Consider the following 22442-nt stretch of genomic DNA (forward strand, 5'->3'; position numbering starts at 1 on the left):
AAGGTCCCCCTGATGGTTCCTGGCCTGAGCCCCAGTGCCCACAAACCACCCATACTTCTAATGGTGATGGCAGCAACCCACACCTCCAAAGTCCTCAGGCCTGTCAACCTTGGAGACCCCCTTTTACTGTGCTGGAGGAAACCCAGAGCTGCCATCTGGTATCTGTCAGTTTTTCCAACTGACTTTTGCCTTCCCCAGCATCCTCCTCCCCTCTTAATTAATGACATCAAAACACTGGCTTTTCCTTATTTTTCTTGAAACTCAGGAGGGCCAAATCAATAGGCTTTTGCTCTTCTATTCCTCTCCCTCCTAAGGGTTGAGGGAAGAGAGCCATCCTAATTGTTCAGAGGCAGTAACTTCCTCCCCTCAATCTAGTAGAGAAGGAACCAGCCAGCTCTTACTTCTTCCTGGTTGTTTTTCTTCCCACCCCAGTCTGTTTTTTGTTTCCCTTCTACCACGTACCTCTGAAGCCATTGTATGACTTGTCATGTGTCACCTGAGCCTTCAGTAAAATAAGCAAATAACACTCTTCTGTTAAAAAAGAAAAAGATAATTTTTTACTGGACCTTAAATGTTACGATTTATTACATGTTGAAGTATATAGGAGGTAAACCATCATGATGTTTGCAACTTACTTTTAAGTGGCTCAGAAACAGAAATACTAGACAAAGAAATATGGCAAAATGGTTCAGTTGTTCTATCTAGCTGGAGGAGAGGCTATATGGTTAAACATTTTTTGTATTAAAATGTTTGAAAATTGAACACAGAAGGGAACACAATTGGGAGTGAGGCTTCTTAGTGTACACTTTGTTGTGTCATTTTAAATACTGAAGTGTATGGATGGATTCCTTTTTAAAAATATAGTTAAGTAAGGATTGATTTTAACATAACAAAGTTTTTAAAATGCAGCTTTGATCTCTGTGTTAAAAATTGATATAGTGGTTTAACTGTGACTGTAATATATTGAGTAAAATAGTTTTACCTCATAGAAATAATAGCTGTGATTTATAGCGTGCCTGTTATGTGATGGGCACTGTGTTTTCCGTCTCATTTAATCCATTCAACAGGAGAGAGATTACACATGGGCAAGGCCATATAGTTAAAATTGTGGAGACAGAATTTGAGCCCAGGTGAGGAAATATTTTCAAGTTTTTGATTGATTAAAAGTAATTACCATTTGGTTTCTAAATACATGGTTTTATCCAAAAGTTAACAAGACACGGTATTTGTCCTCAAACTGCTGATAGTGTAACGTAGAGACAAATAATAGCAGGTAGTATTAAGCATTCACTCTGCCTGGCCCCTGTGCTCAGTATCTTACTTGCATTCTGGTATTTCATTTATGATTCTTTCATCTCTGTGAGGCAGTCGTTTCATAGTTAAAGAAACTTGAGACTCAGGAAGGTCTAATTTGTCCAAGGGCCTCACAACTAGTATGTGTGAGAGTCATGATTCGGCCTCAGTTAATTGATTCCAAAATCTAAGATCTTAATCTTTATATACTCTGATCATTTATTACTATATGTAAAGAGAAAAATAAGTGTAAAGAAGTAAAATGTTACGGGAATTTAGAAGGGTTCGGTTGTATAGCTAACATACCTGTTTTCAGGTGTGAGATTTGTGAAAATGCATGTACTTGATAGAGTAGGTAAATGGAGCATAATCTGATGTTAGGATGGAGGGGACAGATGTGGCAGGAAATAACATGAAGTAATTAGGTTGGAGAGAATTTTTAAAAGAATTGCTAGGACACGGTAACTAAGTTGATTTTCTTAGGAAAGGAGTTGGCAAGGGAGGGTAATGCCAGAATTTCATTTTTTTTAAAAATTGAGAGAATACCATTACTGAAAATAGAAGTAAGGAATGAGGAGCTATTTGAGATATGATTGTGAGTTCATTTTATGGAATTTAGTGCTTGTGGGACTAAAATAAAGAAGTCCAAATGCAAGTGATCTATTTTCTGTCCATGCCTTTTGACCTTGACTGTATATTAATTAGAGTATCTGTGGAATTTAAAGCCAGAACACACGGACACATATCCCAGGTCCAGGCTCCATCTGGTAAATCAGTATCTCCAGAGTTGAAGCTCTGAATACTGACCTTTCTGAAGTGCCACAGGAAACGAGCCCCTTCCACCTATGCGTGCTGGGAGTATAAATTGGTACAATCACTGGACATCAGCCTGGTAGCAGTTTCACTTCTAGGAATTTTTTCTATAGATAAACAGCCATGCATTATGAAATGGTCTCTGTATAGGGCTGTAAATTGTAGCATTATTGACAGTTGCCAAAGATTGGAAACAACTTGCAAGTTTATCAGGAGGGGATTGGTTAAATTAGTTATATTTGATCTGTAAGTGGAATAATACACACTTGTTCAAAGTATTGAGCTCTCAGTGTACAGTGATGTGATAGAATGACCTGTATGATATATTAAATAGGAAAAGAAATAGGTCTTCTGTACTCAGAAGGGTAAACAAACTGTACTGGCTGCTGCTGCTAAGTCGCTTCAGTCGTGTCCAACTCTGTCCGACCCCATAGATGGCAGCCCACCAGGCTCCCCCGTTCCTGGGATTCTCCACACAAGATCACTGGAGTGGGTTGCCATTTCCTTCTCCAATGCATGACAGTGAAAAGTGAAAGTGAAGTCCCTCAGTCGTATTTGACTCTTAGCAACCCCATGGACTGCAACCTACCAGGCTCCTCTGTCCATGGGATTTTCCAGGCAAGAGTACTGGAGTGGGGTGCCATCACCTTCTCCGAACTGTACTGGAATGATAAACAAAAATGATTATTGTTTCTTGAGGAAAGAGACTAAGAGACTGGAGTCAGAGTAGAAGGAAGACAACTTTTAACTATACATCTTTTTGTGTGCCTTTTGACTTTTGTGTCATTTGCTTGTATAATGTTACCTGTTTTTTTTAAAAGAGAAAATTTTAAAATCTCTACAGTTGATGCTCATATGTAGTTAAGATTGGGCCAGTGGTTCCCCCAACCCTGGTGGTTTATCATTCATTTTAACGATTTCTGTTCCACATGTGGCCTGTAGACCTAGTAACATGGATGTTATCTGTGAGGCTTATTAGAAAAGCACGATCTCAGATCCCATTCCAGACCTACTGAATTAGAATCTGCATTTTAATAGGATTTCCCTGGTGATTCAGAGGCACTTTCAAGTTTGAGAAACACTGTGTTGGTGAACCATCTAAAACACCTAAAGTGTTCACTTGCCACTCATCTTAACATGTGCATTTCCACCTCTGTTTAAATAATACTGTGTAACAGTGCCACACACTTGTTGAATATTTACTATTTATAAATCAAGGGCTTGTTCAGAACACTGTACAAATCAATGTGAGTACTGCTCCGAGCAGCATTTTCCAAAGTGTGTACTGAACCAGGAACATGGACTTTATGTCATGTTAATGATATGTGTAAAAGGGTTCTCTGGTCAAATCAGTTTGGGTAACATTGGGTTTAAATAAGAGTGAACAGTTTTCTTCATTGCAGGACTGTTCAAAGATTTGACCAAGGAATCCTTTTTTTTTCTAGGACTATCTCTCAGGTCTTTTGCTCGGTGGAACACACTTTGAGAAATGCCTGGTTTAGAGGAAAGACCACCACTGGCTTTGGAATCCTTGGCAAGTTACCTAATTTCTCTGAGTATTGATTTTCCTAACCTTAAACTGGGGATAACAATACTTGCCTTGGTGGTGGTGTGAAGAATAAATGAGAGGTGTGTAAAAACACTCAAAGCTTGATACCTCATGAGTGTTTAAGTGGTAGTTGTTAATATTACACAAGATACTTCATTTTTCCTTGTTCTTATGTTTATAGTTCATTTCACTGTTCCTTACTATCCTTATCAGGATGTGAGGGAGGAGAAAGTGAAAGAATGAATTTTGGTGAAATATTAGTAGTAGCTTTATTAAAAGGTTTGGTGTTTGTGGGACTTCCCTGGTGTTCCAGGGTTTGGGGCTCTATGCTTCCAATGCAGGGGGGCACGGGTTCAATCCTTGGTCAGGGAACTAGGATCCCACATGCTAAATTTTTTTTTAATGGTTTGATGTTCAAAATAAAACTGCTAAGTAATATGGGAATAATTAGTAACATTATTTTGCTCTTTGCTCTGTTAAATGAATACAGAGATCAGAATAAACTTCCAGTAATGTCAACTGAACTTTTATCTGCTAAAAACAAACAACAAAAGATATCAAACTTTCATCTTCGCAACCTTGGTATGTTATGTGGTATGTTATCAAACTGTTTTATTTTTCCTTTTTTCTAGTCAATAAATTGATTGCACAAGAAGGACCTTTCTTTCTGCAAATGCGAATAAAACATTTGTTGAAATCTAACTGCATCCCCCAGGCTACTGCTTTATCAAAACTGTGTGCAGAATCTAAAGAAATTTCAAATGTGTCATCTTTTCAGCAAGCCTATATCACATGCTTATGTTCCATTCTTCCTAATGAAGATGCTATTAAGGAGGTAGGTAAAGCAAGTAACTGCTGTTGTCATTCATACAATGAATTTATTAGATTTTAATAATGTTGCATGACAGGATGAAAACCAAGACTTTTTTTGGTCAGGCTACTGATAAGTACCATTTTAATTGTGTATTTAACTGTTCAGCACATTGAATATAAAATTGTGTCTTTTAGGTGTGTTTGAAAAGTAGATAATTAAAAATATGCACATAAATGCTTACGAATTTGGCCGATGGTTTGTTTTGAAATGTTTAAATGTGAAAGTCCCTTTTTCTTCTTAAACTAACAATTTTTCTGGGAAATGTAGACATTATTAATAGTGGTGTCAAGGGATAAACTGAATATAATGGCAGTTAGCTGAAGTTACTTTATACATTTAACTCTGTAAGCAGAGAAGTATAGGACTTTAGAACCTGTGGATACACTTTGAACAATAATTAAGCAGACAAACAGGGTGGTGGTTTTTTTTTTTTTAGCCTAAGTCATTGTTTTCCTTAGAAAAGTTGGAATTAGTCTTTTGATAAATTGTACAGAAAAAAATAAGGAATTCCAAGGCTATATTTCATCATCTACCTTTAATTCTCTACCTGCCATTCAGGTCTTAATATGGATTCTCATTTTACCTCTACACTGAACTTTCTTGTTAAATGAAGGAATCACAAGGATCTGGTTCTATGCTGTAGTGATTCTTAAACTTTTATGACAATTTCAGCTGTAAATATCTTATTCTCCAAGTGAAACTGTCTTTCCATTTTGATAATTTTATTTATTTGTTTATTTTTGGCTGTGCTGGGTCTTCATTGCTGTATGGGCTTTTTTCTGGTTGCTGAGAGCGGGGGCCACTCTAGTTGTGGTGCTCGGGTTTCTCACTTCAGTGGCCTCTCTCGTTGCAGAGCTGAGGCTGAAGGACACGCAGGCTCCAGTAGTTGCGGCTCCCAGCCTCTAGAACACAGGCTCAAGAGTGTGGCTTAGTTGCTCCTTGGCATGTGAGATCCTTCCAGATCAGGGATGGAACCCATGTCTCTTGCATTGGCAGGCGAGTTCTTTACCATTGAGCTGCAAGAGAAGCCCCTATCTTTAGACTAATAGACAGACTCCACCAGGACCAACACATCTATCGGTCCCATCCGCTTTTCACTCTCCTTCACTCTTCTCATGTACTCACTTCCCTCCTCACCCTGCTTTTCCATAGTCAATCACTGTTACCACTCCTTGTCATATACCCTCAACTCCTCTGCCAGTCTCTTCCTTAATTATACTTATTTGACTAGCCTGTATCCTCATTATCCCTACATCTCCACCTCCTTTGTATCTTTACCTGCATTAGTGGTTTGGGTGGGGAAAAACCTGCCAACTGATTTACTTTAATTGAGTCATACTATGTTTCTTTAGTCTATTCACTCTCCCACTCTCTGAGGTTACTATTTCATACATACTCTTAATTTTTTATTTTAACCTGTACTACAGTACCTTCTGTCCCATCTCTGTCCCCACTGATGAGCTAAAACTCTTTCTCTGAGGAAATTGGGAATGTTGGAAGAGAATTTCCATGGCATCTATTGACCTACCTGTTTTTATGTATTTACACCTTCTCTTCTGTTCTGAGGATAAACTATATCTGCTTTCCCCCCTCACAAAGGCCAGCAGTCTCCTAGACTTCTGTATCAGATCTATGTACTCTTGTCCCCTCAAGGTTAATGCTGCAGCAGTTCTCCTTTCTCTATTGCACTATCAATTCCCCCTCTGCTTGTAACCATCTTAGCAGCACTTATGCTGTTATTTCTTCCATTTTTTAAAAAGAAATGCTTCTTTCAGCTATCACCTCGTTTCTCTCCTCCCCTTTCAGTATAATTTCTCGAATGAATTTTCTGAATTTGCTGTTTAATGTTTTTCTCCTTGAACGTATTCTCCTGTGGTTGGTGCTTTGTGCAGGCCTACCACATCATTAAAGCCAACTACAAAAGCACTTCTAAGAGGGAGTTTTATAGCAATACAAGCCTACCTCAGGAAACAAGAAAAATATCAAATAAACAACCTAACTTTACACCTAAAGGAACTTAGCAAACAAAACCCAAAGTGTAGAAGGTAAGAAATCATAAGGAATCAGAGCAGGAATAAATGAAAGAGAAATTTAAAAAAAAATTAGAAAAGATCATTGAAACTTTCAACAAGCTGGTTCTTTGAAAAGATAAAATTTGATTTTAGCCAAACTCATCGGAGAAGGCAATGGCACCCCACTCCAGTACTCTTGCCTGGAAAATCACATGGATGGTGGAGCCTGGTAGGCTGCAGTCCATGGAGTCACTTAAGAGTCAGACATGACTGAGCGGCTTTCCTTTCACTTTTCACTTTCATGCATTGGAGAAGGAAATGGCAACCCACTCCAGTGTTCTTGCCTGGAGAATCCCAGGGACGGGGGAGCCTGGTGGGCTTCCGGCTATGGGGTTGCACAGAGTCGGACACGACTGAAGTGACTTAGCAGCAGCAGCAGCAGCAGCAGCCAGACTCATCAAGAAAAAATGAGGGCCCAAATCAATTCAGAAATGAGAGCTCACAGCTGACACCAGGGAAATACAAAAGATCGTAAGAAATTACTATAGACAGCTGTATGCCAATAAATGGATAACCTGGAAGAAATGGACAAATTCCTAAAAATTTATCTCTCCCAACACTGAACCAGGAAGAAATAGAAAATAGGAACAGACCAATTACCAGTAATGGAAATTGTCAGTAGTTTTTAAAACTCCTAAAAAACAAAACTCCAGGTCAAGATGGCTTCACAGGTGAATGTTCCAAACATTAGAGAAGACTTAATACCTGTCCTCAAACTATTCTAAAATCTTGTAGAGGAAGGGATACTTCAGGACTTCCCTGGTGGCTGGTGGTCCAGTGGTTAAGAATCCACCTGGCAATGCAGAAGACACTGGTTTGATCCCTGGTCTGGGAAGATTTCACACACCTTGGGACAGCTAAGCCTGCATACATCAACTGCTGAAGCCCAGGCACCTTTAGCCTGTGCTCTGCAACAAGAGAAGCCACCACAGTGAGAAGCCCATGCACTGCAACTAGAGAAAGCCCATGTGTAGCAACAAAACCCAGGCACAGCCAAAAATAATAAATACAATTAAGAAGAAAAAATACTTCAAACTCATTACACAAGGCCAGCATCACCCTGATACTAAAACCAGACAAAGACACCATGAAAAAATAAAATTATGGGTTAATATTACTGCTGACCATAGATGTAAAACTTCCCAGTGAAATATTAGTAGAGTGAATTCAACAGTAAAGGATCATGTACTATGATCAAATGGTATTTATCCCAGGGATATGATTATGGTTTGATATCTGGGCTTCCCTGATAGCTCAGCTGGTAAAGAATCCACCTGCAATGCAGGAGACCCCAGGGTTGATTCCTGGGTAGGAAAGTTCCCCTGGAGAAGGGATAGGCTGCCCACTCCAGTATTTTTGGGCTTCCCTGGTGGCTCAGATGGTAGAGAATCCACCTGCAGTGCGGGAGGCCTGGTTCGATCCCTGGGTTGAGATCTCCTGGAGGAGGGCATGGCAACCCACTCCAGTATTCTTTTCTGGAGAATTCCATGGACAGAGGAGCCTGACGGGCTGCAGTCCATGGGGTCGCGGAGAGGCAGGCACAACTGAGTGACTAAGCACACACACATCTGCAGATTGGTCAGTGTGACTCAGCACATTAAATTGAAGAATAAAAATTATGTTAATCTCAATAGATGCAATAAAGGCTTTGACAAAATTCAACATCTGTTTTGTGATAAAAAAAAAAACAAACTCAAAAAGTGTGAATAGAGGGTACATACCTCAGCATAACAAAGGCCATATCTGACAGGCGCACAGTTAACGTCATACTCAGTGGTGAAAAACTGAAAACATTTCTCCTAACATCAGGAACAGAATGAGGGTGTTCACTCTTACCACTTTGATTCAACATAGTATTGGAAGTTCTAGCCAGAGTGGAAGTGAAAGTCATTCAGTCGTGTCCAACTCTTTTAGGCCCCATGGACTGTAGAGTCCATGGAATTCTCCAGGCCAGAATACTGGAGTGGGTAGCCTTTCCCTTCTCCAGGGGATCTTCCCAACCCAGGGATTGAACCCAAGTCTCCCGCATTGCAGAGTAGTCAGACAAAAAAAGGAGAAGAATCCAAATTGGAAGAATAAAATTGTCACCGTCTGCAGATGACATGATGTTTTACATAGAAAGTTCCAAAGACACCAACAAAAAACTATTAGAGCTCATCAGTGAGTTCAGTAAGTTTCATGAGTTCAGGATACAAAATAAATATACAGAAATCTCTTGCTTTTTCTATATAGTAACAGCGAACTGTCAGAGAAATTGAGAAAACAATCTCATTTATAGTCACATGAAAAAGAGTAAAGTACCTTGGAATGAGTTTAAGTATGGAGGAAAATACCTGTATCCAGAAAACTATAAGACCCCCCTGGAGTAAGCAATGGCAACCCACTCCAGTATTCTTGCCTGGAGAATCCCAGGGACAGAGGAGCCTGGTGGGCTACAGTTAGGGGTTGCAAAGAGTCGGACATGACTGAGCGACTAAGCACACAGATGAATGGATAATTAAACTGTGGTACATCCAGACAATAGAATATTATTCAGTGTTAAAAATACGCGAGCTGTTGAGCCATAAAAACACTTGGAGGAAATTTAAATGCATATTACCAACTGAAGAAGCCAGTCTGAAAAGGAAGGGAGGGAAGATTAGGTGACGCAAGTGGGAATTTTAGGGCATTAAACTACTCTGTGTGATAATAGAATGTATCATAATTACACTATAATATATGTATAATGCCATAATACTATAACATAGTGTATAAAACATGTCACTGTGTCTTTGTCCAAACCCATAGAATGTGCAACACCAAGAGTGGACTGTAATGTAAACTATGGACTCTGGGGGATTGTGATTTGCCAAGTAGTCTCATCAGTTGTAACAAATGTCATGCTCCAGTGGGGGAACAATGATAATGGGGGAGGCAGTGACAGCGGCTAAGTGGGAAATCTCTGTACCTTTCTCTCAATTTTGCTGTGAATCTAAAACGGACCTACAGAAATAAAGTGTTTTATTCTGAAAAAAAGAAAACTATAAAAGACACTCATGAAAGAAATTGAAGGTGACACAGATGGAAAGATACACTGTGTTCCTGGATTGGAAGAATTGCTACTGTTAAAAAGACCATACTCATGGCAGTCTACAGATTTCAGTGCAAACCCTATCAAGTGCCAGTGGCACTTTTCATAGAACTAGAACAAAGAATTCTAAAATTTGTGTGGAAACATGAAAAATCTCAAGTAGCCAAAAGTTTTGAGAAAGAACAACAAAGCTGGAGGTATCATGTTCCCTGACTTCAGACTGTACTACAAAGCCACTGAAATGTTGGGAAGGGTAAGGAGATGGAAGATTGCTTGCCTCTAATAACAGCTGCAGTATTATGTGTTGGGAAGCTTAATCAGAGTAAGATGGAGTAATGGTTAGTCTCAGCACCTGATATATGCCAAAAGAATTCAGAAGAAGCCAAATTGCTAGACCTTGGATTTGATTCTTCTTCTATAATAACAACTTTTCCTTTACTCTCTCAGACTTTGTTTATTTGAAAACCTGTTTTGTTTTTAGCATTGTATTAGGCATTGGCAAATACAAAAGTGTGTGTGTGGCCTAGTTTCGTTGCCAGAAACAGTAGTGAGATACTTAGCTATATAATAATTCCCCGAGATTATGTAGAAATGGAGGGCATATCTTTGTAGAATGGTGTAGAGCCTTTTATAAGGCTTTATAAAAATTGATCCTTGAGTTGGACCTTGAAATAATGGTGGGGTTTATGTAGGTAAAAAGAATGGTTTAGGGATAACTGTGATAGTAAAGGTACAGAAATGAACGTACACTGGAGAACACCTTGCCTGGGGAAAAGAAAGGATGTTGAGGTCTTATGAGAAGTAATAAGACCTGTTGGATAGGGAAAAGTAAGGCCTCGGAAACGGCAGTGCATTTGAACTTTTGATGCAGTAGAAATTAGGACGGTTTTGAATATAGGAAGTAAAATGACTGAAACAGTGTTTTGGGAAGCATAGACAGAAATAGATTTAGGAGAAGAGATTGGAGTTAGCAAGAGGAAAAAGAATGGGACTTGCTGACAGGACCAAAATAGAGGATAATGTACAGAGATCCCTTCGAGAGACTCATGAGACCTTGAGAGACTAGAAGAAAGGGAGTGTTCTGCTGCTGACAGAAATGGCAAGGATGGGAGAATATGGGACGCTTTGTGCTGAATCTTTCCTGGTTTATTAATAACAAGGCAAGAAAATAGGATTTCTTCCTGAGGTTATACAAATATCAACAAATTCATTGAGAATATGAGGAACTGGGTTATTGCAAGTATGATTTGGTTTTTCTACAACAGGGACTGGCAAACTATGGCCTGTGGACCAGATCTACCCTGCTGTTTGTTTTTGTAAATAAAGTTTTACTGGAACACAGTCACGCCCATTGGTTTATTATCTATGACTGGCTTTGCTCTACAGTAGCAGAGCTGAATAGCTGTTACCGAGACCATTTGACCAGCGGCATTGAAAATATTTTCTCTCTGACCCTTTACAAAAAATGTTTGCTGACCTTTGCTATGCAAGATGCAGATTTCCTAGTGTTTTACAACCATTAAATATAATTTAGTTTAACCTTCCATGTTTTATCAATGGTGAGACTGAGGCCAAGAGGTAGTGTTTCCAAGGCCCTACCTTCATTAAGCTAATTATTGAGTCCAAGCCCAGGCCAGAACTCATATCTCCTGACTCCCTGGCCAGCTCTTTTTACACTGTACAACTTATTACTAGTTGGTAAACATTGACGAGTCATGTTCTTATAGGAAACATTTTGGTGGTATTTCATTCCATTCATGTTTATACATATATGTATAGGTGCAACTTAAAATATTTTTATAACGATTAGGGTTAATTTGTTAAGTATGTTGATGTGAAAACATTTGGCACTCTTCATGAAATTATTTTTAAAGGAACACTGGTACCATCATACTTAGTCTCTTATCCAGTGATGCTTTTTTTGCAAATGAGAGCACAATTAAATCTTAAAAATTTGCTTTGGAAAAAGACCAGTGAATCACTTGATGTTCATTAATTGGAGTTTAAAATCAGCATATGTTCTAAGGCAGTAAAGTTACATACACGTTTGCCATCTTCTTCTGAGTTCAGGAGAAGAGTCAAATTAACTTCGGCAACAGCTGGGAATAAAAGTACTTACGTGTTGGCACCTGTGGGTATCACAATAATGGGTGTGTGTAATGGGAAACCTCTGCTGGGGAAGATTTAGTCAGGCACAATTAAGATTAATTGACGGCGTCCGCTTCAAAGCCAGAATTTGTATATTTTTATTACTGAGAAAGAGAATCTTTGCAAAGATCAAGTTTTCCACATATAGTATAAAGGATAAAGTTGTTTTAAACATGAAGCACTTCTGTTACTATGAAGAGTACGAAGTCTGTCTGCAAAGTTGTTGGCACAGATAAGGTAGGGGTTCAGTCTTGATCCTTGAATAAACTACATCTTCAGTGTCTGATGTGGTTATGAGGCTTGTTTCTTTTCTTGATGGGAAACGGAAAAGACAAAGACAAACAGGACCTGATTTACTCACTGGTCTAACACTGTTGGGAATTAACACAGTCACTAGGTATATAAATGATAAACAGAGCAAATACATTTAAACAGGACCCACTGGGAATTCAGTTTGGGAATAGACGAAACAGTAAACAAGAGCATAGAAATTCCAGGTGTAGTTTAAATAAGATTAAGATAGATCCTGAATGAGGAATAATAAAATATGTAGTTAAAATCTGGATAGTTTACTTCATGTAACCTTATGGTCATATGGTGCATAAGATATTCACTCAGAAAATACACTAAAGGTAGATTGTATGAAGAAGTGGAAGGTTTGCCAATTTAAATATTTATCTCCTAAAGCAGAGTTCTTTTATTTATTTTTTAAATATTTTATTTACTTGGCTGCATTGGGTCTTGGTTGTGACATGCAGGATCTTTCGTTGCCGCACACAGACTCTGTAGTTGTGGCTTGCGGACTTAGTTGTTCTGCAGCATGTGGAATCTTAGCTTCCCAATCAGAGATGGAACCCATGTCCCCTACATTTCAGGGTGGATTCTTAACCACTGATCACCAGGGAAGTCCCCCAGATTTCTTTTCACTAACTTTGAAGAAACTTCTTCCTAGAACTCAGTGTATGTTTGGATCTCACTTTTACTGTTATTTTCATGGGTTGTGCTCAGTTGCTTCAGTAATGTCTGACTCTTTGTGACTCTATGGACTGTAGCCTGCCAGGCTCGTCTGTCCATGGGATTCTCCAGGCAAGAATTGGAGTGGGTTGCCATTTCTTTCTCCAAGGGATCTTCCCGACCCAGGAATCGAACCCACATCTCTTGCATTGCAGGCAGATTCCTTACCAACTGAGCCACTTGGGAAGCCACTTTCATGGGTTACATGTGGGTATTTTGGTTGATACATGATTATACTGTAGGGATCATTGTGGAGAGTTAGTCAGACCCAGTCGTTTTCAGGAATTCAGTAGGACAGTTCAGGTGTCTCTCAGATACTCATAGGATTAAGCCATAGGATTTAATCAGAAGCATCAGTGACCATTTATTTCTTCGAGAAACATACAAGTGACCAACTCGATAGCATAGTGTTGGTCTGTGGTATTGCTGCAGTTTAAAAGAAACCTGGTTTTTAGAAGCACAGCCTTTTTTTCAGATGATGTCTATAAACCTGATGAATCATTCTCCCAAAGTAGACTCAGGGTTATTAGACATGAAGACTTGCTAAGAGTAACCCCTCCCTTTTTCCTACTCAGGGGTGCAAGTGAGAGAGATCTCATTATATGGATAACCTTAAATCCACTTTGTCTCTGTTTTGAAAGAAACGTTTACCAGCTTGTTTTTTAAGATCTGCTATTAGGAACAATGGAGAAGGAAATGGCAATCCACTCCAATACTCATGCCTGAAAAATTCCATGGACTGAGGAGCCTGGTAGGCTACAGTCCATGGGGTCTCGAAAAGTTGGACATGACTGAGTGACTTCACTTTGCTTCACTTCATTAGGAACAAATTATTTGCCTTATACCCCAGAAATGACCAGGAGAATACTAGATTGAAAACCATTATTCTTGAGAAAGGGGAAATATGAAAATATTACAGTAATGTCACTGGCCAGAATACTAGTTTACCTTGGTAGCCTAAGCATGATGATAACTAAAGAAGACAAGTCATAAAATGCACATTCTTTTATGCCAGTGACTACCTCTTGTACCACTGGTGTTTAATTCACTGATTATCATGAAAGCCTTCTAATAACATCTGTTCTTGCCCCAGAATTTATTTTCTACAACAACTGAGGTGATCTTTTTTTTTCTTTTTTAAATTAAGACATTTTATTTTGAGATAATAATACATTCTTATTGTTACTGTAAGCTATAATACAGGCATGCCTTCCAGTCATTTAATATATATTCATTGAAGACTGCAAGGCACTGGGAATACAAAGATGAACAAGACACAAGGGAGAACAAACAGCAGACAGTGTTCACACAGTGTGAGATTTGGGGAAAGGTTGGTGCTGGAAATTGAGTTCCAGTTTATCAGCATTTGAAGCCAGAGAGTGGAGGGCATTCACTTTTTTAGACCTCTGGAAATTAAAGGCTTACCATAATCCTCGAAAGCTTTATTCAAGAAAAACACATGAATGTCAGAACAGTGAGCTTGGTGGCATTTGAACCTTGAACGAGCAAGCTTCCTAGCAGCCATGTGAGGAAGCAGAATGGTTTTGGAACTCTGCAAAAGCCCTTCTCTACAGAATTGTCACTCTTTGACCTATTTGGCAACATTCTGAAAACCTGTGCTCTCAGCATTTGTTTTTATTTGATTCAGAGCCCACTCTGCCAAAAGATCTGTTCCAGGGCACTTAGCAGAAATAATCATTGGGAATTATTTAACATGACATTTGTCTGAGAAGGAATTACCAGTTCAGGTAACAAAAGGCTGAAAAAAAATTTAAAAAGAAAAACTGAGATAAAGGATATCCATAGAGGACTTAGAAAACCTCTGATGTATTCCTGGTACTCTGGAAGGTAACACAAATGTATAGTGCTGTGTGTCTGCCAAGGAATGACTTGAGAAGGCTGTGATCCCTCACTCTTGTTTACCGAGAGGCTGCATACAAGTAGGAGATGAAGGGCAAGGCAGTGCTATTAACTTCCTACTGAAATATTGAAAGGATGCCCCAACACACACACACAACTGTTTGGCAAAAATCAAAAGACTACTGGTGGTTCAGTAGTAAAGAATCCACCTGCCAATGTAAGGGGACACCGGTTCAATCCTTGGTCTGGGAAGATTGAACATACCTTGGGGCAACTAAGCCCACGCATCACAACAACTGAAGCCTTCATGCTCTAGAGACCATGTTCCGCAACAAGAGAAGCCACTACAATAAGAAGCCCATGCACTGCAACTAGAGAAAATAGCTGGCCACAATTAGAGAAAGTCTACATGTAGCAGAGACCCAGTGCAACAAAAAAAAAATTGTTTTTTAAAAAGTAGACTTACTTTTTCATGGCATTTAGGCAACATATTCAGCTTGTTGAATTAAGCTAATGAAGCAGACACCACATGTGACAGAATATAGGCTTTACAGAATTAGTCCAAGAAAATCACTAAACAAATAGTATCACTAAACAATAGTATCACTAAACAATAGTATCAATATCAAACCCCAAAGAGGTGGAAGATTCTGATTTCTGGAGTTGCCACAATATAGTTTTTAAAATATTCATTTATTAAAAAAAAAAAAAGTAGCCCATACACAGGGAAACAGTATGAAAAGGCAAAAAGATATGAAACTGAAAGATGAACTCCCCGGGTCAGTGGTGGTGGTGGTGGTGATTTTGTCACTAAGTCGTGTCTGACTCTTGCGATCCCATGGACTGTAGCCTGCCAGGCTCCTTTGTCCATGGGATTCTCCAGGCAAGAATATTGGAGTGGGTTGCCATTTCCTTCTGCAGAGAATCTTCCTGACCCAGGAATCGAACTTGGGTGTCCTGCATTGCAGGCAGATTCTTTACCACCTAAGCTATGAGGGAAGCCCTATGAGGGTACCCAGTATGCTACTGGAGAAGAATGGAGAAATAACTCCAGAAATAATGAAGCGACAGAGCCAAAGCAAAAACAACTCCCAGTTGTTAATGTGACTGGACATGGAAGTAAAGTCTGATGCTGTAAAGAACAGTATTGCATAGGAGCCTGGAATGTTAGCTCCATGAATCAAGGTAAATTGGAAGTGGTCAAATAGGAGATGGCAAGAGTGAACATAGATATTTTAGGAATCAGTGAACTAAAATGGATTGAAATGGGTGAATTTAACTCAGATAACCATTATATCTACTATGGTGGGCAGGAATCCTTTAGAAGAAAAGGAGTAGCCCTCACAGTCAACAAGAGTCTGAAATGCAGTTCTTGGTTGCAGTCTCAGAAACGACAGAATGATCTGTTTGTTTCCAAGGGAAACCATTCACTATCACAGTAATCCAAGGTTATACCCCAACCAAATAATACTGAAGAAGCTCAAGTTGAACAGTTCTATGAAGACCTACAAGACCGTCTGGAACTAACATCGAAAAAAGATGTCCTTTTCCCAACCCAGGGATCGAACCCAGTCTCCCACATTACTGGCAGATTCTTTACTGTCTGAGCCACTGGGGAAGCCCATGAGGAACAAAAGAGCCCCAAAATACATGAACTGGCAGAGTTGAAGGGTGAAATAGTCAATTCAAATACGAAGATTGGAGACTTTAATACCCCACTTTGAGTAGTGGATAAACCAAATAGACAACAAGGATATGGAAGGCTTGAGCACTACTGTAAACCAACTAGACCAAGCAGACATTCTGTGGAATACTGTATCCAAGAGCAGCAGAATATACATTTTTCTCAATTGCACATGGAAGATTCTCTAGGATAGAAATATGTTAGGCCATAAAACAAACCTTGATAAATTTAAAAGGATTGAAATTATACAGTGTGTTCTTTGGCCACAATGGGATTAAATTAGAAATCAGTAACAGAAGGAAATTTGGGAAATTCACAGATAATGTGAAAATTAAACAACACCTCAAAATAAGCAGTTGATAGAAGGGGAAAAAAAATGGTAAATTAGAAAACACATTGGGATGAATGATGAAAACACAACACACTGAAATTTATGGGATGCAACTTGAACAGCACTTAGGGGAAATTTATGGTTGTAAAATGTCAATCTTAGAAAAGAAGAAAGATCCTGGAAGTTCCCTGGTGGCCTAGTGGTTGAGATTCCGGGCTTTCACTGCTGTGGCCCAGGTTGAGACCTCAAATTAATAACTTAACCATCTGCCCTAAAAGACAGGAAAGAAGAGCAGACTAAACCCAAAGCAAGCAGAAGGAAGGAGGATGATAATGATTAGAATGTAAATAAATAAAGAAACAAAATCAATAGAAAAAGCGGTAAAAGTTGCTTTTGTTTTTAAAGATCAGCAAAATTGATAAAAGTTTTAGTTAGACTGAACATGAGAAAAGAATACTCAAATTACCAAAATCAGGAACAAGTGAGAGGACATGACAACTGACATTGCAGAAATAAAGATTATAAGAGTCTTTCTTGAATGACTATATGCCAAAACGTTGGATTTATTAAGATGAAATGGACAGATCTTAGAATGAAACAAGCTACTAAAACTAACAACAACAACAAAAAAACCCTGAATATACAGGCCTATGACTAGTAAAGAGATTGAGTAGATAATTTTAAAACTTCCAATAATAGCCAGGACATGGAAGCAACCTAGATGTCCATCTGCAGATGAATGGATAAGAAAGCTTTGGTACATATACACAATGGAGTATTTCTCAGCCATCAAAAAGAATGCATTTGAATCAGTTTTAATGAGGTGGATGAAATTGGAGCCAATTATACAGAGTGAAGTAAGCCAGAAAGAAGAACATCAATACTGTATATTAACGCATATATATGGAATTTAGAAAAATGGTAACCTGAACCCTGTATAAGAGACTGCAAAAGAGACGTAGGCATTTAGAACAGTCTTTGGGACTCTGTGGGAGAGGGTGAAGGTGGAATGATTGGGGAGAATGGAATTGTAGCATGTATATTATCATAAGTGACCAGTCCAGGTTCGACGCATAAATTTTCCTCTGTTCAAAAAAAAAAAAAAAAGTTAACTCAGTAAAAAATAAAAAAATAAAACTTCCAATAAAGAAAAACCCACACCTTCACTGGTCAGTTGTACAAAACACATACAGAAGAATTTACACCAGTCCTTCACAAAGTCTTCTAGAAAATAAAAGAGGAGGGGGTGCTTCCAGACTCATGCATTGAGGCAATTATTATCCTGACAACTAAAACCAGATGAAGACATCAAAAGAAAGATACAGATCAATGTCTGTTATGAGTATGGATGCAAAAATCCTCAACAAAACCCAGCAATATAAAATAAAAGAGTGCTGTCTGCCCTCTGTATCCATAGGTTCTGCCTCCAACCTATGGATTAAAAATATTCAGGGGAATATTTTCCAGGAAGTTCCAAAAAGCAAAACTTGAGAATCTACGCGCTCCAACAACTTTTTACATAACCTTTACATTGTATTGGGCTTCCGGGATGGCTCAAGGGTAAAGAATTCACCTGCAATACTGGAGACACTGGTTTGAACCCTGGGTGGGGAAGATCCTCTGGAGGAGGAAAAAGCAACCCACTCCAGTATTCTTATCTGGAGAATCCCCTGGACAGAGGAGCCTGGCGGGCTACAATCCATAGGGTCACAGAGAGACAGACACGATGGTATTATGAACAATCTAGGAGTGATTTAAAGTATACAGACGGTTATATGTGTGTAGGTTATATGTAAATACTGTGCCATAGAATAAAGGACAAAAGGTATGTTTGTCTCTGTCATCAGAGACAGAAAAAGCATTTAACAAGATCCTGCATGCCTTTGTGTTAAAAACATTCAGCGATCTAGGAATAAGCCGAAAACTTCCTCGCCCCGATAAAGAGCATTTGTGGAAACCCACGGCCGACTTTATACTTAATGATGAAAGATTGAGTGGTTTTCCGTGAGATCTGGGACAGAACAAGAATGTTTGCTTTTGCTACTTCTCTTCAATATTGTACGGAAAGTTTTAGCTGGAGCAATTAGTCAGGGAAATAGCTAAAAGGCATCTCAAGTGGAAAGGAAGGTGTATAAATATTTCCGCTTGCATGTATCATGATCTTGTATATAAATGATTCTAATGAAATCAGTATACAAAAATGATTTTTATCTATATGCATCTAACAATGAACAACACGAAAATATAATTAGGAAAACAATTCCATGTACAATAGTGTCAAAAAGAATTAAAAATCTAGGAATAAATCTTTTAAAGGAAGTACGAGACTCATTTGTATTTCACAAATTCTGTTGAAAGAAGTAAATGGAGCAACATCCCATGTTCATGGACCAGAAAACAGTACTTTTAAGACGGCAGTACTCCCCAAATTGATCCTCAGATTCATTGCTGCCTGTATCAAAATTCTATTTTTCTCTGTTGCAGAAATTGACAAGATGATCCTAAAATTCATATGGAAATTCAAGGGGCCCTGGATAGCCCAAACAGTCTTGTGAAAGAACAAAGTTGGAGGGCTCATTCTTCTTTATTTCAAAGGTCACTAAAAATGTCAATAATCAAGACAGTGTTTTCCTGGCAAAAGTGTAGGGGGAAAAAAAAATCAATAGACTGAAATTGAAAGTCCAAAAATAAGCCTTCACACTTAACAGCCAGTTGATTTTCTACATGGCTGCCAAGATAATTCAGTGGGGGAAAGAATAGTCTTCAGTAGTTGGTTCTTTAACAAATGGATATCTACTTGCAACAGAATGAAGTTTGACCCTTAATACTATGTGCAGAATTTAACTCAGAATGAATCACAGACTTAAATGTACTAGCTGAAATTATCACCTTCAGAGAAAATACAAGAATTAATCTTTAAGACCATTGATTACGCTGTTGTTTCTTATCTGACACCAATAACACAGGTGACAAAAGGAAAAACAAGGAGGACTTTATCCAGCTTTGTATATCAAGTTGATCTGCAGAATGGGAGAAAATATTTGCTAACCATATATATATATATTCTCAAGAATATATATAGGATTGAATATATGTAGAATTGAACTGAATTCTTGAATGCTGAATATATATAGAACTCTTGAAGATCAGTACTAAAAAGACAATTATTAAAATCACATTGTTTTTAATCATTAGATTGGTGTTTTTGTTTTTGAGCAGTTTTAGATTTACAGAAAAATTGAGTGAAAAGTACAGAGTTCCCCATATGTACTCCCTCACCCCTAGAGTCACCTGTTGACATCTTGCCATTGATGTCTTAAATCTGTTAACAAGAGGTGAGCCAATATATTATTATTTACTAAAACCCATAGTTTATATTAGGTTCGACTCTTGGTGTTATACATTCTATGGGTTTTGACAAACCTATAATGACTTGTATCTACCATTGCAGTGTCATACAGCATAGTGTCACTACCCTAAAGTACTCTGGCTATTCATCCCTCCCTTTCCTCTCATGCCCCTGGCAATCACTGATCTTTTTACTGCCTCCATAGTTTTACCTTTTCTGGAATATCATGTAGTTGGAATCATATATTTTGTAGCCTTTTCAGATTGACTTCTTTCACTTAACAATATGCATTTAAGGTTCCTACATGTTTTTGTCTCTGTCACTTTTCTCCAAATTATTATCAAATTCATATTGCCCTTATTTAATTTTTTAAAATTGTTTTTTGTTGAAGGTTAATTGCTTTACTGGATTTTGCTGTTTTCTGTCAAACCTCAACATGAATCAGCCATAGGTATACATGTATCCCCTCTCTTTTGAAACTTCCTCCCATCTCCCTCCCCATTCCACCCCTCTAGATTGATACAGAGCCCCTGTTTGAGTTTCCTGAGATATACAGCAAATTCCCCTTGGCTATCTATTTTACATATGGTAATGTAAGTTTCCATGTTACTCTTTCCATACATCTCACCTTCTCCCCTCTGTCCATGTCCATAAATCTGTTTTCCATGTCTGTTTCTTCATTGCAGACCTGTAAATAAATTCTTTAATACCATTTTTCTAGATTCCATATATATGTGTTAGAATACGGTATTTATCTTTCTGATTCACTTAACTCTGTATAATAGGTTCTAGGTTCATCTACCTCATTAGAACTGACTCAGATGTGTTCCTTTTTATGGCTGAATAATGTTCCATTGTGTGTATATACAGCTTCTTTATCCATTCATCTGTCAGTGGACAGCTAGGTTGCTTCCATGTTCTAGCTATTGTAAATAGCGCTGCAATGAACAATGGGATACATGTGTGTCTTCCAATTTTGGTTTCCTCAGGGTATATGCCTAGGAGTGGGATTGCTGGGTCATGTGGTGGTTTTATTCCTAGTTCCTTATTTCATTTTTTAACCAACCAAAGTCCATGTTAGGTTTCAGTCTTTGTGCTGTGTATTCTATTATCTGAAGTTCTCAGGAGTCTAAATCTGCTATTTATTGTGTATGGTGACATTTCTGGAGTGGCTTGTTTATTTGTGCTTTTTATAGTTTGGGATTGTGAGCATCAGTTTTGATGGGATGGAAGGGGGTATGCTTTATGTCTGAAAATTTCCATAGGTCTTGGTTAGTATGTATCTCTATAAATCATTTTTACATTTGCTTCTACCGGGTGATTCAAAGATATTACCAGCCAGAATCTTTTTATTTTGTTTTTCTCAGTTTGGATTTTTAGACAAACAGAATAGTATTATATCAGACTCCAAGTTTGAATGAGGACAGATTAAAATTCCCAAAAACTTTTCGGTCCTACAAGAGCCAGGGTGAGATGGACAAACATATTTTCCTGTTATATCCCCGTTTCTCCCCTTCTTTCAGTCTGTACTTTCTCTGAGATTTTAGCTCTTCAGGGGTTCCACTGAAGGGCTCAATGCCAACTTCCTGTCCTCAAGTTCAAGCTTTATCATCTAAACAAGTTGTAAAACCCAAGCCTCTTAGTGAAATTATCAGCAACCCAGCAAGTTAAGGCAGTTGTCCATTCACACTTCTTTCTTGAGTTTACAACTGTGTATTTAAGAAACACATTAGCTGTGTTTTATCCAGGATTTCTAAGTGCTTTGCCACAGGAGAATTTTCAGACATTATTCTTATCAAGTCCAACTCTTTGTTTTTATTCCTTATTCAGCACCAGGGCTGAATATAACCAGGGAAGTATATAACCATTATAAATAAAATTCATATGGTAAAGTGTTATGTTTTTTGTCTTTGACACATGAGTTTCCAACATTAGCCTTTGTCCATAGAGTTTTGATTCTGGTATATTTAAATGTCATTAATAATGTTTCTGCACGATTTATATTTTTGTATCATTAAGTTTATCAGACCTTATGAGGTAAATTTTGATAAGGAAAAATCTGAGGAGACTATTTAGGGTTTGGAAGGGCTGGCAGGGAAGTATATAACCATTATATATAAAATTCATATGGTAAAGTGTTATGTTTTTTGTCTTTGACACCTGAGTTTCCAACATTAGCCTTTGTCCATAGAGTTTTGATTCTGGTATATCAGACCTTATGAGGTAAATTTTGATAAGGAAAAATCTGAGGAGACTATTTAGGGTTTGGAAGAAGCTTAACATGGTGTATAATGAAGGAGCCTGAGTAGTCTTTCAGATGCTTCTAAGTTCTTAGCTGGTTTGGCTCACTGTCAGTTCATTTCAATTCAGTAAATGTCCAGACAT

The 22442-nt window shown here is 38.3% G+C and overlaps 1 protein-coding gene across 2 annotated transcripts in view; it reads left to right on the forward strand.

The window, feature by feature from the left end:
* The window catches only part of RLF (RLF zinc finger), an 87055-nt gene that overhangs the window by 40238 nt on the left and 24375 nt on the right, over window positions 1-22442 (forward strand). Inside the window, exons 2-3 of one of the 2 annotated variants that reach the window (XM_088835171.1) lie at window positions 3552-3640; window positions 4288-4490. In XM_088835171.1, the coding sequence (XP_088691297.1) occupies window positions 4329-4490 (162 nt within the window). In that variant the 5' untranslated portion in view covers window positions 3552-3640; window positions 4288-4328. The remainder of the gene's footprint in view (window positions 1-3551; window positions 3641-4287; window positions 4491-22442) is intronic. The other variant, XM_055403828.2, reaches the window with a different exon arrangement.

The sequence above is a fragment of the Moschus berezovskii genome, chromosome 4, assembly GCF_049115385.1.
Source record: "Moschus berezovskii isolate FMDL1 chromosome 4, NW_MosBer_1.0, whole genome shotgun sequence".
NCBI lineage: Eukaryota > Metazoa > Chordata > Mammalia > Artiodactyla > Moschidae > Moschus > Moschus berezovskii.